Genomic DNA, 16,424 nt, shown 5'->3' on the forward strand with positions numbered 1-16,424 from the left:
AAAATATCATTCACAGGTGCATCAGCAGTGAGCCTGCATGAAAACCATGACTGAAGATAAACACAAATGATAAACCGATTCAAACGTTGAATACCTTGTAATTCTCAAGCTGTTTAAGTTAAAAATGGTTTTATTTACGGTGAATAATAGTTCAATTTTTAATGCGTAGATGGCTTTTGCCATCCATCGTGCCCTGTGCCGTGCACCAGGTTTGCGAATGGCTACATTAACCTGCAGTTCAGCTATTTGTGCAGCAAGAAGTAGAAACTCAAAATAGTCATCTCGAGAATGTCTGACCTCAAGTTGACATTTGATGAATGCTTTAATTGCATCTGAAACAATTATCAAAGGGGTTGATCTGGCTTCTGGAGTGTGATTCATTTCTGTCCATTTTTCACGAAACCTTTTGAAGAATAAAATTTCTGGTCCAGTGGATGTTCCAAGACAAACACTATATACACCGGCAAGCAGCACTCAAACTTATGATGACGGCAAGCCATCCATACTAAATTACGTCCCATGGTTTTTTCTAGAAGAGTGCAAGCTCCATTGAGTTTTCCAGTATTGGAAGCTGTCGTGTCAAAGCACATGCCAATAACCATTGATTCACACTTTCAAGATTTTATCTGTTCATGAACTGCATCAGCAGCAGCTCGTCCTAATCCAGATGCTAACCTTGGAACTCCAAGAAGTTTTGTAATGCCATCGACAAGTGATGAGAGCAGGACAAGTAACCAATCTACGTTGACAACACCAGTAACATGGCAAGTTGACTGGTTAAAAATATACATTTTTTGCATTCTCTAATAAAGATTATCATTCTACAGGTAATTGTTAATAATATTTTAAACTATAATTAATGTCTGCAGTGAGATAATTAAACTAGTTTGCATTTCTAGCTTTATTTCACTCATTTTGTGCATATTGTTTAAGATTATTGATATGGATTTTGAATTAACTCGATAGTAAAATTTTAAAAGCCCTTGGGGGACCTCTCAAACTTGTTCAAATGAGCTGTAACTTCACCAATTTAATTATTGTACCCAAGAGACACTTTTCAGAGGGTGAGACATCAACTAATTAAAAAAAAATTTTCCGTGCATTTCTGGGACACCCTAATATACACACACATACAAACATGCACTACAGAGACACGCACACATACCCACAGTGACACACTCACACGTAAAGTCACATGACGGAACACCACACACTCAAACACAACCCATAAAAGCACACACGCACACACTTGGAAACATCTGTTGTTATTGTGGTTTTATTGCTGCTTATATAGTTTGTGTTGTTGTTGTTGAGGCAGTTTGTAATGTAATTATAATAATTAATATTATTATAATTATTATTATTATTAATATTGTTACTGTTACTACTACTAATATTGTTATTGTCATTGGTGTTACCTTTTTTGTTGTTGATGTACTACAACAACAACCACAACAAATATTTGCAAGTTACAACAACAACAAATATTTGCTAATAACAACAACAACTACAACAAATATTTGCAATTAACAACAACCACAACAATTATTTGCAAGTAACAATAACCACAACAATTATTCGCAAGTAACAACAATCACAACAATTATTCGCAACTAACAACAACCACAACAATTATTCGCAAGTAACAACAACCACAACAATTATTCGCAAGTAACAACAACCACAACAACTACAACGACCAATCTTCGCGAGCAACAAACAAACAAGCAAGCAACACGAACTCACAGACGGACAACAGACATCGCTCGATACCTCTCATATCATGTCGGATCAACGGCAGTATAAACAACATCATACTCGCGCAAATCAATACACTCTCCATCATCATCTTTATCATCCTCTTCATCATCATTGTTATTATTATTATTATGTTATAATTATTATTATGTTATCATTATTATTATTATTATTATTATGTTATCGTTATTATTATTGTTATTATTATTATGTTATAATTTCAATTATTTTTTATTTTTATTTTTTATTTATTTCAAAAATTTATAAAGCGCCAATTAAAAAAAAAAAATTTCAAAAGGGCTACTTTATAGTCGAAAGAATAAACAATTGTTTGAGTACGTGTACATAATAACGAAACAAAAATCAAATCGAAAACAAATAATTCTTGAGATTCTTCTTGAAAGCATCCATGTTCATTTCCGGCTTCTTCAGGGACTTTGGTAGACTATTATATAACACAGGACCCGCAACAGCAATCCCTCGTGCACCAATACACAAGTGAGCACTGTTTGCTATCATTAAATTTGAACAATCACTTCTCAAGCGAATGCCATCTATGGTCCCTGATTTTTTCTTGATTATTTCCAACAAATATCTGGGCAAGATTCCATTCATGGCTCTATACATCAAAATACACATTTTAAAAATTATCCGTTTTTCCACATTCAGCCAATGAAGAGTCTGACTCACATGATCGAACTTCAATCCTCCAACGATAACCTTCGCAGCTCTATTCTGTATGGATTGCAGTACTTTAATTGATTTCTTTGGGAGGCCATGAAACAAACTATTACAATAGTCAAGCCGCGAGTGAAAGAAAGCATGAATCATTGTCTGTGTGGCTGATCTATCTAAATAGCTTCGAATGCGATATAATCTGTGCAACTGGTATGTACATGACGAAGAGAGCATTTTCAAGTGATGTTTCATCGATAGATTTGAATCCAAGACAAAGCCCAAATTTGTTACGCTTTCACTGAATTCTATCTCTTGGCCACCGACATTTACCGAACTGATGTTAATTTTCGCTAACTGCTGCCGAGTTGCCACCGGCATAAACTTAGATTTGCATTGATTCAATTTTAATCCATTGTTTGACATCCAGGTATCAACCTCAGATAAGCACATTGCCAGTCTTAGAACCTCCTGCTTGAATGATTCTGGTTTATTCGTCAACGTAACCTGGATATCATCGGCATATGCATAACACTTAAAATCATAATATTCAATAATTTTCATAACTTCCGAAGTATACAGTATAAACAGGATCGATCCCAATACTGAACCCTGCGGAACTCCATATGAAATTGAACCATCTTTGGATGAAACATCACCAAATCGAACAACCTGCGTTCGTCCGACCAAATATGATTTAAACTATTCAATTGTTACTCCAGTTATTCCAAAATCATTACTTAGTCTATCCAATAAAATTTTGTGATCCACGCAATCAAATGCAGCACTCATATCCAAAATGGTTAAAAGCGATACATTCTGGCGATCAATGGAGGCATAGAGGTCAGACAAAATCTTTAGCAACGCAGTTTCTGTGCTATGATGACGCCTATAGCCAGATTGATTGATTGGCATCAGATTGTGCAGTTCTAAATACGTTAAAAGTTGCTTAGCTACCACACGTTCAACAATCTTTGAAAGGAAACACAAATTTGATATCGGACGATAATTTTTTAAATCTTCTTTATTGTCTTTAGTATTTTTTAATAGAGGAGTCACAACGGCATGTTTACAATATGATGGAAAGATACCAAGTTTTAAACTTGCATTGATGAAACTTGTAACGAACGTAAGGAACAAATTAACATATTTCTTCAAGACATGCGTCGGAATAATATCTAACATGCATGTTTTCGTTGGTGATTTAAGTAAAAGTGTTTTAATTTCGGACTCTGAAACTTCAGCAAAACATGTGAACAAATTATTTGCATTAATTCTACTAACTCCAAATGCCTGCTTCGTTAAATCTCCAATTGTTGCTTTAATCGTATTAATTTTCTGTTGAAAAAAAATCAAAAATTGGTCCGATGTCAAATCACGTTTATTATCTTTACACGCGATCTTGTTGAATATTTTCCACAGATTTTTAGAGTTGTTATTATCATTTATTAATTTGTTCCAATACTGTTTACGTTTTTAAGTAAAAAGTTCTTTTTTGCTTTTAGAATATTACGCCATTCATTTTTATATATCAAATCATGATTTGATCTATATCTTCTTTCCAACTTTCGGCAACGCCGTTTGATTGCTAGACACTCCTCATCAAACCATGGTTCCGATACATCAACTCTAAAACTAACTTCATGTAAAGGAGCAACTTGATCAACAAGGGTCTTAAGCTCGCTATTAAATAAGTTGAATTCTCTTTCTACATCATTGCTTGCACATGGCTTTGACAAAGGGGATTCTGTAATTAATTTGACAAACTTTTTCTCATCAATTACTTTCCATGATCTGATTAATTTTTTCGTTCTCACAGGATCAGCTTTCACCACTGGCATAGTCGCATGAATCAAACCATGGTCCGAAAATACACCGTTTGGAAAAATCTTGCAAACCTGAACCGGAAATCCTAGTGAGCTTACAATTAAATCAAGAGTTCCCCCCAAATCATGCGTCGACCCATTAACATTATTTACCATTTGAAACATATCAAATACCTCTAGCAAACTAATGGTGTGAGCATCATCAGTTCTTTCAACGTGTATATTAAAATCACCAGCTAACAAAATATCAAAATTGAAGCATGCTCCATCATGAAAACCAATTCCTGGAAAAATATCGTCTTTACCTGCTGTGAACCTGGTCTATATAGAGATACTAACACCCAATCTATACCATTAATAAAAAATTTGATAGCCAAAATCTCGAAAGTGGAAAAACATGGAAGGTCAATTTTCTTGTATTTGAAATTTGATCGAAAAAATATTATTATGTTATCATTATTATTATTGTTACTATTATTATTATTATGTTATTATTATTATTATTATTAATTTTATTACTACTACTACTATTACCATCATCATCGCCATCACTACCAACACCACGTGACGCACATTTGACTGAAAACAAACAGCTATAAAAACAAAATTATTGTCAACCATTTTTTTTATCTACTCATGTATTAATAATAACAACAACAATAACAACAACAGCAACAGCAACAATAACAACAACAACATATATATATATATATATATAACATAAATATATAACATACGTATGTATATATATATATATATATATATATATACATGGGGTCAGAAGTTATGACACAAATACACACACACATACACACTCACGCATATACAAATACACACACATGTATATATAATAAATATTTGCTGGAGGCATAGGGACGTCAGTTCGCGCCTCTCTATTCTCTGTTTATGTTATGTTATGTTATAAAATATATTTAACGTTGGGATTTTAATATAGTGGTGTATGATACATGCAAACATACATACAAACAACTATACATTCGAACTGGCAGTAAGATATGTAAACCTCATTTTCGTTATTGATTATTCTCGGAAGCCCTATGCAACGCAGTAACTTCAGGCATTCTTCTTCATCAGGTGTTACACACGCACACAAACACGCACACACACACACACACCATACACACACACAATAGTAGTGTGTGTGTGTGTGTGTGTGTGTTATTCATATTACAAAACAATGCGCAATAATTTTTTTTATTTTTAATGCAGAATTCAGTCCTATATAATAATATAATGAAGCAAATAATAAAATATTCATTAAGAACGACGTATAATAACAACATGAAGCAGGTTGCTGCTTGCTAGTGTAAAAGTAAAAATAATTTATTTGCACAACACAACCAAAAGGGAGAGAACCTAAAGGAAACCGAGAAAGAATACAATCGTCTTAATTAAATCGGTCCCGACAAAATGTTCAAAATTTATTCACCCACCCAGAAAGAAATCATTATAATATTAAAAGAGATTAATGAAGTTGAAAGTTATAACGAAAAAATAAACACATTAAATATAAAAGGATATGTAAGTCAAGTCAAGTCATATGTAAGTCAAAAGTTTTTCAAATAAAATATGAACAACAAAAAGAGCACAAAACATTAAAACCAAACAAACAATCTATCAAACAAATGAGTTTGTACAATCCACATCACACTTAGGCCTTTAAGCATACACGCATATTTCAATCCGTCAACACACATAAAAAACACATCATATACATTATCATAAAAAACAGACCAAACATGCGAATAAAAACCAACATAATAGGGCGAATAATCAAATTATTTTTAAAACAAACTCAATTATTTTAGACAGTGCAAGTTAAAAGTTGCAGGCAGTAACGAAAGACACGCATGCACAACGTACTGAGCCAAAATACCGACACATTCAGATGCAATGCATCAGTAAACCTGCCTTGTGTTAAACAGAAGAGAACAAGTTTTTAATTTGTCTTTATACGGCATATACCAGGTGAGGCATGATCGAATATGAAACAACGTCAGACTGTCCCATTTTAAGATTCCATAAAAACAAATATTTCTGTCTGATATTGTATTTTTAATTAATTTATTCTTTAGAAGACATTCTGTAGACGGCATCGTGTGTACCAACTTATCATCCTGAGATTGTTTAGCAAAAGATTCCTGCATGTATTTGTCTTTTTATTGACATAATTTTAGCGACAAAGCAACACGATTTAAAATAATTTAATTCGTATATAGGTAAAATTCTTAATTTATTAAAAGTGTCGATATTTATTTTTTATCTATAAGAAATAATTTTAAGCATTTTTTTTACAATGCACGTATATTTTTTGCAGGTAAGTTTTAAAAGTATTTCTCCAAGCAAGATTTCCATAGAATAAATGCGAATAGATGAAAGCATAATAAAAATACAATTAAACATTATCTTTCAATTGATTTTTGATTCTGTTAATTATACTTAAGTTTCTATCTATTTTTATTAAAATTAAATCAATATGTTTTTTAAAAGTCATTTACTATTCCAAACAGTTTAAATTCATCCACTCTTTCAATTAAATTTATCACCAATTCTTAAAGTAAAATTTAAAATATTTTTCTTTTTAGTTTTGTAATATTTAGACTAATTTTATTTAAAACCTTCCAGTTATTGATATTGTGCAGACCAATATTGTTATAGTATCTACCTCTAGATGAGATATCTTGTGTGGAGATGTTATCACAGTCGTATCATCTGCATATATGGTGAGAGTAGATTGATCAACGGCATTGAAAATATCATTAATGAAAAGATTAAACAACTTAGGGCCTGAAGTGGGCAGTGGTGTACCGCCCTGCGGTACACCACTGCCCACTTGTCTTAGCGTGAAGTTAAAACCCTTGATACCCACATATTGAAGTCTTGCCGACAAGTGGCTCGCAAACCATTCTAGAGATATCCCTCTTATCTCATAAATTTCCAACTTCATCAACAAAATTGTGAATCTCAGTGAATATCGTGCATCAGTTCTCTCCAATTCCCAGCAATTTTTGAGGTTCCGTGCTCCACCGACCACGACACAAAACAAACAAACAATCATTCTCCGGAAGAAGAGGTCTTAAAAACTTTGTTGTGTGTTTTCTTTGCTTCAGTTCTTCGTTTTCTTTCACTTAATTAGTAATATAAAAACTTCTTTTTATACTTATCCTCAATTGTTACTAAGAACTTCCACTGTTTCGTAATTTACACTCGCAACATTCCCATTTACAAATTCATTCAGATTTTATTTGTAAACATTTGCTGCCATATGTGAGCCGTTGCATTTTCATCAACAGTTCCATGCAACGAATCCAAGTAGATAGAACATGCAGTGACTGTTGGAATGCAAGGAAATTCTCGCCTACATCACAGCGTGTTTTTTTGTTGATACCTCTAAGAAATGCTGAAAAGAGAATTGTTAAAAAAATTTCATGTCTTTGATTAACATCATCTACGCGCACTTTAGACGTTAGAACTTTGACCGCCAACGTGCAAAATTGGCCGCCCTGTTTCAATAATTTTGTTTTCTAAATTTTTCAATAACTTACCGCCTGCTGTGCGTATGAAATAATTTTGATGAAGAAGCTTGCAGTTCGCATAAAACCATGCCAACGTGAAGCTGGACACTTTGATTAAAATATCGTTGTAATTCATAATTACTTATTCATAGTTGAAAGGGTTTGTGTTTTTTTTTTAGTCATAATGCTGTTTCTAAAGTTTTTTGTTGATCAGACTTCAATTATCTGCTTATATTTTTATCGTTTTTAAAATTTTAATAAAAAATTGAAAAACAATTTATTTAAAATTTAAATAGTCAGTTTGGTAACGGAAAATTTAAAGCGGCCGAATAAAACCGATAAAAAATCAAATAATAATATTATTAGTTGATGGCGCTGGCGGTTCTGGAATTTGTTGTGGTTTATCGCTTCCATGGAGGTTGATTTTCAAAATCCGTCTACTTTATTACTACGATTTACACAGATTCTTCAATATTTTCCTTTTTTTCTTGTCTGCTGGTGCACCCCCAACTGGTCGCTAGTAAAATCGCGGGAACTTTTTCAATTGCTCTGCATTAGATTATATTGGATACACGGTGCTTAATTTGAGAAAACACCTAATTAGCCTTGGTAATTATACAATACAAGGGGTTAATATGTGAGCAGAGTACGTTAGTATATGCAGAATACATCTCATATAAATCACGTCAAAATTTGTAAAGAGTGTTGTGCATTCGAAGATTTTATTTCCACCGATGAATGATCATTTGACCGCCTTTTAAATTCGGCCGCCGTATTCGGCGCCCCATTTTGACCCCTGCCAGGATCGGCCCTCAGTGCCTGCTGCTGCATTGCGAACAGTTTAAGCAGATCTGCAGTATTGATTTTTTATTTTGCTAAAATTTTTTAACATAAACAGCAACTTCTTCCTAAAGGTAATTTTGTTCTTCACACAGTTTTAAGTTCTGCTGGTTTACACTTTTCAAAATGTGAGCATATTCCATCAACTAAAAATCAGACACACAAGCAATGAAAGACGAAATAGGAGGCGAATCGTAGATGAACGAATGAAAGTGACAGCAAGATGTCACAAGAAGTGGGCGTGTTCAAGCGAAAAAAGCAACCAATGCCGTGTACTTGATGCATTCACTTCCAAAGCAATTCTTAAGTTTGGTGAAATTTGAAAAAGTTAACTTTATTTTCGCAAAAATAATTTAATGTTTTACTGTAGTCAAATCAGTTGGATTGAAAAATTTGAATGTGATGTAGAATATATAAGTATATATGTATATAAAGTTATCGGACGGTTGAAGAACACAACATTGAAAGAAAGCAAGCTCCTCCCACTGCGTGCACATCCAATCAGCTTCTGTCATCATCTCATCGTCACCATCCTCATCACAATCATCGTCACCATCATCGCTATCATCATCATCAGCATTAACATTAACATCAACGCTATCGGCATTTGCATGTTAAAATTTCAAGTTCACTTAATAAAATAAAGTGCACAGGACATCTGTGCACAACCCTATTCAGCACGAAATTTTTAAAATTTAATTTAAACATATAAATAAAAACAAATAAGAGGGCTGAGTGACTGAATAAATTTTTCGTGCTCTTACTTACACCTTACACCTATCATCTTTGGTATAACTTCGACTTTTTAAATGCACTCGGCATGCGCATGTTGCAGTTTTGGGCGGGCGTAAACTTTGTTACGATGATAAACTTGATAAATAAACAGGTTTGTAAGGTTGGGGTTAAACCAGTTCAATAAGTAATAAAACTATTTAAAATCTGCACTTAAGTTAATTAAATACAACGGAATAAAAGTTTATACTGGAAGAAGAAAAATAAAATGAAACAGCGTAAAATAATTTGAAATAAAATATTAATCTGTGAAGATTAAATAATTTTTGAGTTGCTTTGTAGAAAAGATTGGTGCTAAATTATTTTTATTTACGTCAGCAACCTTGAAAAGTAATATTTTGTCTACTTTGAAGGTTTTCAACCTGGACCTTAATCAGTCTGAGTCACTAACATCAACTGAATTCATTTTTTCTAACTTATCAAGTTATTCTTAGTTTCATTTCAAAGAAACTGAGAATATCTTACAATTTTGAAACTGAAAAATAGGACAGAAGTCAATGAAATGCACATTAGACTTAATTGCTAAATAAATATGTCCTATTATTATAATATAAAAATGTAGATCTGCTATAAAATTGAATAAGCTTTGACTCGAAATATAATTTTTTGCATGCTATTTATGAATATTTTCAACAAACGACGATTTTCGTAGATACTGTACCTATAAGTACTCCTGATGCTAGCTGTGCGTACATACAATTATGCCATGCAGTATTTTACTATACGGAAGCAGCACAAGGTGGGAACAACATAGGCTCTTGTGGTCTAAAGGATCTGAAGCTTTTGTCTGAACAGCTTTGAAAATTGTTTCAAAAGTTTTTTCTAAAATTTTTTTGTCGAAATTTTTTTCAGTTCAGCTTAGAAACGTTCTTCGTTTTGGGCAGCGACATTCTCCATGGTCAATGCGTGCAGGTACGCGTGAGGCATATTAACGATAAGCAGCCTGTACGTACAGCATTATCCAATCCTAAGAGATGACATTCAAAAAGGAATTAAATGAAACAAATGAAATTAAACAAAATTATATATTGCACTAAAAAACTAAATTAAAGATCTATTTTTTGTTTATTGTTATCAAAAGTTAGAGTATGTATCGAGATTGGAATGGGGTTTAAAACTAGCATAGATACAAGAAAAGGTGACCCAATATCACCAACTATTTTTATCACTCATAGAAAGAGCATTAAACAAAATCAAAACAGATGAAAACGAAGTCTCTGTACACAACTTGCGTTTTGCAGATTTTATGGACATCCTCGATGAAGAACAACTGGAAAAGACAGTAAAAACACAGAATGAAAGATTAAAGAGATATGGTCTAGCCCTGAACATTGGAAAAGCAAAAACTAAAGTATTTGGCAAAAGCATTAAACACAAGCTATAGTCATAATTGATGTGTAGTTATGAAACGTGAAGATGTTCACTTATATGAGAAGGGATTTGGATGGGATTTGGATGCAGATAAATCTATTCAAAAAGAAAGGCTTGCTGTGCGTATATACAATTATGCCATGTAGTATTTTTCTATACGGAAGCAGCACAAGATGGTCTTGCTCATCTAAATAGAAATATTTTTGCATGTATTTTTTCGTGGAACCCATTTAATACATTTTCCTTACGGTTAGTTAGTTAGTGAATTTTCCATTCAGTTATTTATTATTTGTTTTATTGTTTTTCATTAATGTATTGTAATTCATTTGTTTACATATTTAATAAAGATTTCATCCATTTAAAATACTTTTTAACATTGTGAAATCAAAACATAAAATATCGAACTATACAAATAATATTTCTTCCATTTAATATCTATAGAATTTGCCAAAAATTAATTAATAGTAAAATAAAGCAAACCAGATTTACATATTCCAAACAAAATCTATAAAAATTTTAATAAAATTATAATGTTTTTTGATTTAATGAAAAAACAAGTAAAAAAATTTGAGGTCCTAAAACAATATTTTTTCGACATTATATCCCATTATTTCGGTATGCACTTAATTCCTGTGAGCAAAATACGTCTGTTCGTTTTTTACTGTGCACTTTTTTGTTTGCGCTTATTATCGGCCACCTATTTTAGAACGTGGATTTAAGCCAAGAAATTAAATTTTACGTTGGCTAGAAAGTATTTGCGTCGTTATGTAAACACTCGCAATTAATATTCGTCATCTGAAGAATTATCAAATTTTACATTTTTTATATTTATAGTAGTAGTTCATTGATAATTTTTATTCATTTTTCAAAGATTTTGTTTAATTTAATCACTTTTAATTATTTGCATGATATTTCAGTGTAATTACTATTTTTGTTATGGGATAGGTATAGGATAAGCTGTTATCATTGACGGACCTCCCCTTTTGCATCTATGCACTTTATATATATATCTATGAATGTAAACAAATCAGTAGTTGGCGATAATAAATAGCCGTCATTTCATCAGATCGTCTGCCGATCTTAACTAATTTCTTAATCATGTTGCAACCGGTTCAAGACGTATTGTTTTCTAAATCTATTTTGTTGGCAAGTTCATCGCCAAGACGTAAAGAAATTTTAAAGAATGTTTTGGCAAGTAGTAATAATAATCATAAATAAATCTACTCTACTGTCTACTAGTACCGTGTATTGTAATGTAATCGTAATGTGTGTTGTGTATGTAATGTAATGTAGTCGAATGTAAATGTAACTAATATAATGTTCTAATCCTAATTAATATTATTAAATTAAATAAAAACCAATAAAAAATAAAGTTTATATTTAATATTTATTGTTATTAAATTAAAAATAAATAATAATTTAAAATATAGTGTTTTTTTTATTCTTTAAAAATCAGGATCTGACAGACGCAGAAACTGTAACAACATGCTAGACAGTAGAACAAAATTAAACAAATAAGTTAGAAAATAAATACAAAAAGTGAGGAAGAAAAATGATAAAACATGAAAAATAAAATATGTTAGAATAAAATAAATAATAATAATAAGAAAAATAAAAGAAAAGTAATTGATGATGGAATATAAATTGAAGTAACGGCAAATTGATAGACTAGATGATGAGTTAGTGAGATGATCGATAAATAGAGGCTAGACCTGTGAGTGAAAAAGTTTTAATGAGTGTTAATATGTTTGATGACTTATTGATATTAATAGACTAAATGATGACTTAGTGAGTAAGTGAGGTGATCGATAAATAAAAGCTAAATATGTGAGGTGATCGATGAATAAAAGCTAGATCTGTGAGTGATAAAGTTTTAATGGGAATTAATATATTTGATGGTGAGTTAGCTGGTGAATGGAAAATTATAGAAAGAAGAAACGAAGATTGTACATGTGTTTTGTGGATCTAGAAAAGGCTTTTGATCGAGTACCGAGGAAGGTCATTGAATGGGCGTTGAGGAAGAAAGGAGTGAATGAGAGACTTGTTAAAGCTGTGATGCAACTGTATGAAGGGGCAAAGACAAAGTGAGGGATGGAAGGGGGATGTCGGACGCTTTTAGTGTTAAGGTAGGAGTGCATCAAGGATCAGTGTTATCACCGTTTCTGTTTGCAATTGTGATGGATGTTATGTGTGGAAACAATGGAGGGGTTGTTATTTGAGATTTTGTATGCAGATGATTTAGTCTTGATGGCTGATAGCATGGAAGAATTGCAGTTAAAATTTGACAGATGGAAAAGTGTTATTGAAAAGAAAGGGTTAAAAGTTAATATTGGTAAGACGAAGGTAATGGTGAGTGGGGAAGGTGGGGAGCGAGTGATAAGTAAAATAGACCCCTGTGGGGTATGTGACAGGAGAGTGAAGGCTAACTCGGTATTTCACTGAAAGAAATGGTCAGTGAAGATGAAAGGGAGGGTATATAAAGCATGTGTGAGAGCAGCGATGGTATATGGTGGTGAAACTTGGGTGTTGAGGAGAGAGGAGGAAAGTGTACTGCAGAGGGCTGAAAGAGCTATGGTGAGGATGATGTGTGGGGTTAAAGTGAAGGATAGGAGGAGTAGTACAGAGCTGATGTCAATGATGGGACTGAATGAGGACTTGTGACATTGATAAGGAGATCGAGATTGCGGTGGTATGGACATGTGTTGAGAAGGGATGAAAGGGTCGGGATTAGGCGAGCGTTGGAGTTCGAGGTTGAAGGAGTGGTAGGAAGGGGTCGTCCGCGATTGGGATGGAGAGAGCAGGTGGAGAAGGACAGGGTGAAAGCGGGGTTGCGTGATACTGAGGCGAGTGACAGATGTGGATGGCGTCGAGGGGTATTTCGGTTTCATCATAGGTAGCCAAACGGCAACCCCCGATCTCGGGGAAAATGTCGTCTAAACGTGTGTTGTTGTTGTTGTTGTTGAGTTAGCTGGTGAGTATTGTTTTAAATTTAATTTAAAAGGTTTAGTTAGTTGAACAAATAAATTTTTAATTATTGCTTTCTATAATGCACAACTTATTAGAATTTGAACTTCACTGTGAAGAAATCAGATTTCGAAGAGAATTTGGATAAATCCAATTTCTCCTCACCTAATGAATATGCTAAATGTACAGCTCTGCACAAGACTCAAGATGTTGTCGTGAATATCTTTAAAAACAAGGTGAGGTCAATAAATTATATTTTTAATTATACAATAATACCATAAAACTTAATAATTGATTTAAAAAGAACATACATAGCCATTCTCTGCACCTAACTCTTGCTTCTATAAATCACCTCGTAAATCATAACTTTCCTCATAATTCCTTCTTTCTTTCTCTCACCTTTTCATTTTAGCTTGCTATTAGCGTGTTTGAGGTTTAAAATCTTTCATTTAAAATTTAAATTGCATGTGTTGGAAGCTATTGGAAGGCCCACCGCTTATAACTGTGGTTGCGTAAGGAAGGGCGTCCTGCGTAAAAATTAGCCAAATAAATTACTTATGATGACAGAAGTGGCAATGGTTTCATCATAGGTAGCCAAACGGCAACCCCCGATCTCGGGGAAAATGTCGTCTAAACGTGTGTTGTTGTTGTGTTGTGTTGGAAGCTATCAACTCTATTCTGTACCCTTTCTTATATTAAATTTATTTTCAACTGAAATGTTATTAAAACAAAATCTTTGAGAATCAGACATTCACTAAGGCAACAAAGTGTGAAATTGGAAAAAATTAAAATCAATAAAATTTACAAAATTAATTTGCATGTGATGGCTTAGTGTAGCAACATGCCATGATATTCAATCAATCAATCCTCGCTTATAGTCTCCATCCATTATGGGTCGAACTTTTTTATTCCATTTATCAGCTTCTGTCTTCAAGCCGATGTATTCATTGCGTTTGTCTCCTTGGACCAAGTGCCTTCAAGTCCTCCTGTATGGTCTGCGTCCAGGACTTCTTTGGGTGACCTCTTGGATTGGTGCCAGGCACCTGGTCTCAATATTATATAATAACACGCCATGATATTATACTTTTTAATATCTTTAGTTATTTTTTTGGCTTATTTCATTATTTTGGTTTTTAAACAACTTGAACTGAAGGAGCATCTGCCCGACCTGATAATCGGAGCAGATACGGTTGTGTACATGGGGAACCAGATCATCGAGAAGCCTACTAGTGTAGAAGATGCAGTGCGCATTCTGTCCATGTAAGTGTTCGTCGTATCATTAAATCTTTACTTCAGAAATTATTTCAGTGAATATTCTTTTTAGTTGTACTAGCACCATTATTATGTGCAATAACAAAATGGAATTTATCATTTTTAAGCAAGTTTAAACAATAGTTATAATAAGGATGGTGGTAATATCCTGGAATAAATACACCTCAACCCCTTATAAATGCTGATATTAATTTACACCCTTCGAGATTTAGGTGTATTTTAAAAAAAGTTTTGAGCTAGTATTGACTTCATAAATGATTCGAGTGATTCAACTATAAAATGATGCTAATAAATTATTTTCAGCATTTATTGCTAGAACCTATTTGATGTCCATCATTCTGTATTTATTAATTCAACTTTTCAATCCTTTCGATCAAATCAAAAACAATTTTAACAATGCTACTCAGCCAAACAATTTTATATTTTGGAAAAGTTTCAATTCATTTTCCATATAAAGCGATAAATATATTTCTAACAACAAGCAAACTTGAAAATATTTTCAAGTTTATCAGAATCTGTAAATCAAAATTATGCATACAACCACTAAGAAAAACTCAGCGTATCACACACCAGTCATTTTTTAAATGTGCATTAAAACCCGACACAACACACAACTGCAGTGAACAGACAATGTAGAAGAAATATCACACCAAACTTAATTATGCATGACAGTTATCTGGTGCCAGCCAGGCAAAGGTTATAAGAAGCATCAAGTTACATTTTAGGAGTAGTTGTGCAGTTTACTTTTTTAATAAATGCATAAGTGCTATATAAATACTAAGTTATTGCTTTAATTTGCAATTAAAATTACGAAAAAAAATTTTTCACATTATTTTCATGATGTGAAAATAATACGAAATAATACATACATCCATACGAAATAATACATACATCCATACGAAATAATACATACATCCATTTTAAATGAGAGCACGACCACACACACACACACACACACACACACACACACACACACACTCACACACTCACATATACACACACACAAATTATATATGTCTGCCTGTGGTCACTATACTATATGATTATTTATTTAACATTTACATTTTTATTTAATAATAGTATTATTATTACGGTATCTTAATAATGGCGTTAACAACAATGAATAACTTTAATAATACGATCTAACATCACCATCATGCAACATCCTAGGTTGAGTGGTCGAACACACACAGTGTGTACTGGCGTAGTGCTCATGATTGCAAAGAGCACAGGTCAGTTCAACATATTCACAGTTTATTTCTTACGTATCATAACGAATTTGGTTTCTTGGTAACTATCATTTATAAGTAAAATGACGGTTGACGTGGTGTCAATATTCGTCATCAGCTGATTGCACCAACTTTCATTCATTTGCAGCCTTGAAAATAGA

At 32.8% G+C, this 16,424-nt stretch overlaps 2 protein-coding genes across 2 annotated transcripts in view; one reads left to right on the forward strand and one right to left on the reverse strand.

Moving 5' to 3' along the window:
• Window positions 1-21: 21 nt before the first annotated feature.
• On the reverse strand, window positions 22-791 carry HELRODRAFT_179031 (hypothetical protein; the record flags this gene model as incomplete). The annotated part of the gene is made up of 2 exons (XM_009027885.1): window positions 22-403; window positions 676-791. The coding sequence occupies 2 exons, from the start codon at window positions 789-791 to the stop codon at window positions 22-24; spliced, it is 498 nt and encodes a 165-aa protein (XP_009026133.1).
• Window positions 792-9,455: 8,664 nt separating this feature from the next.
• HELRODRAFT_193491 (hypothetical protein) overlaps window positions 9,456-16,424 on the forward strand; it is a gene marked incomplete at both ends in the record, with an annotated part of 7,249 nt that continues 280 nt past the window's right edge. Inside the window, 6 exons of the mRNA XM_009027886.1 lie at window positions 9,456-9,521; window positions 10,280-10,376; window positions 10,669-10,778; window positions 13,861-13,998; window positions 14,916-15,022; window positions 16,205-16,266. Of these exons, the coding sequence (XP_009026134.1) occupies window positions 9,456-9,521; window positions 10,280-10,376; window positions 10,669-10,778; window positions 13,861-13,998; window positions 14,916-15,022; window positions 16,205-16,266 (580 nt within the window). The remainder of the gene's footprint in view (window positions 9,522-10,279; window positions 10,377-10,668; window positions 10,779-13,860; window positions 13,999-14,915; window positions 15,023-16,204; window positions 16,267-16,424) is intronic.

This window comes from Helobdella robusta, assembly GCF_000326865.2.
Source record: "Helobdella robusta unplaced genomic scaffold HELROscaffold_51, whole genome shotgun sequence".
NCBI classification, from domain to species: Eukaryota; Metazoa; Annelida; class Clitellata; order Rhynchobdellida; family Glossiphoniidae; genus Helobdella; species Helobdella robusta.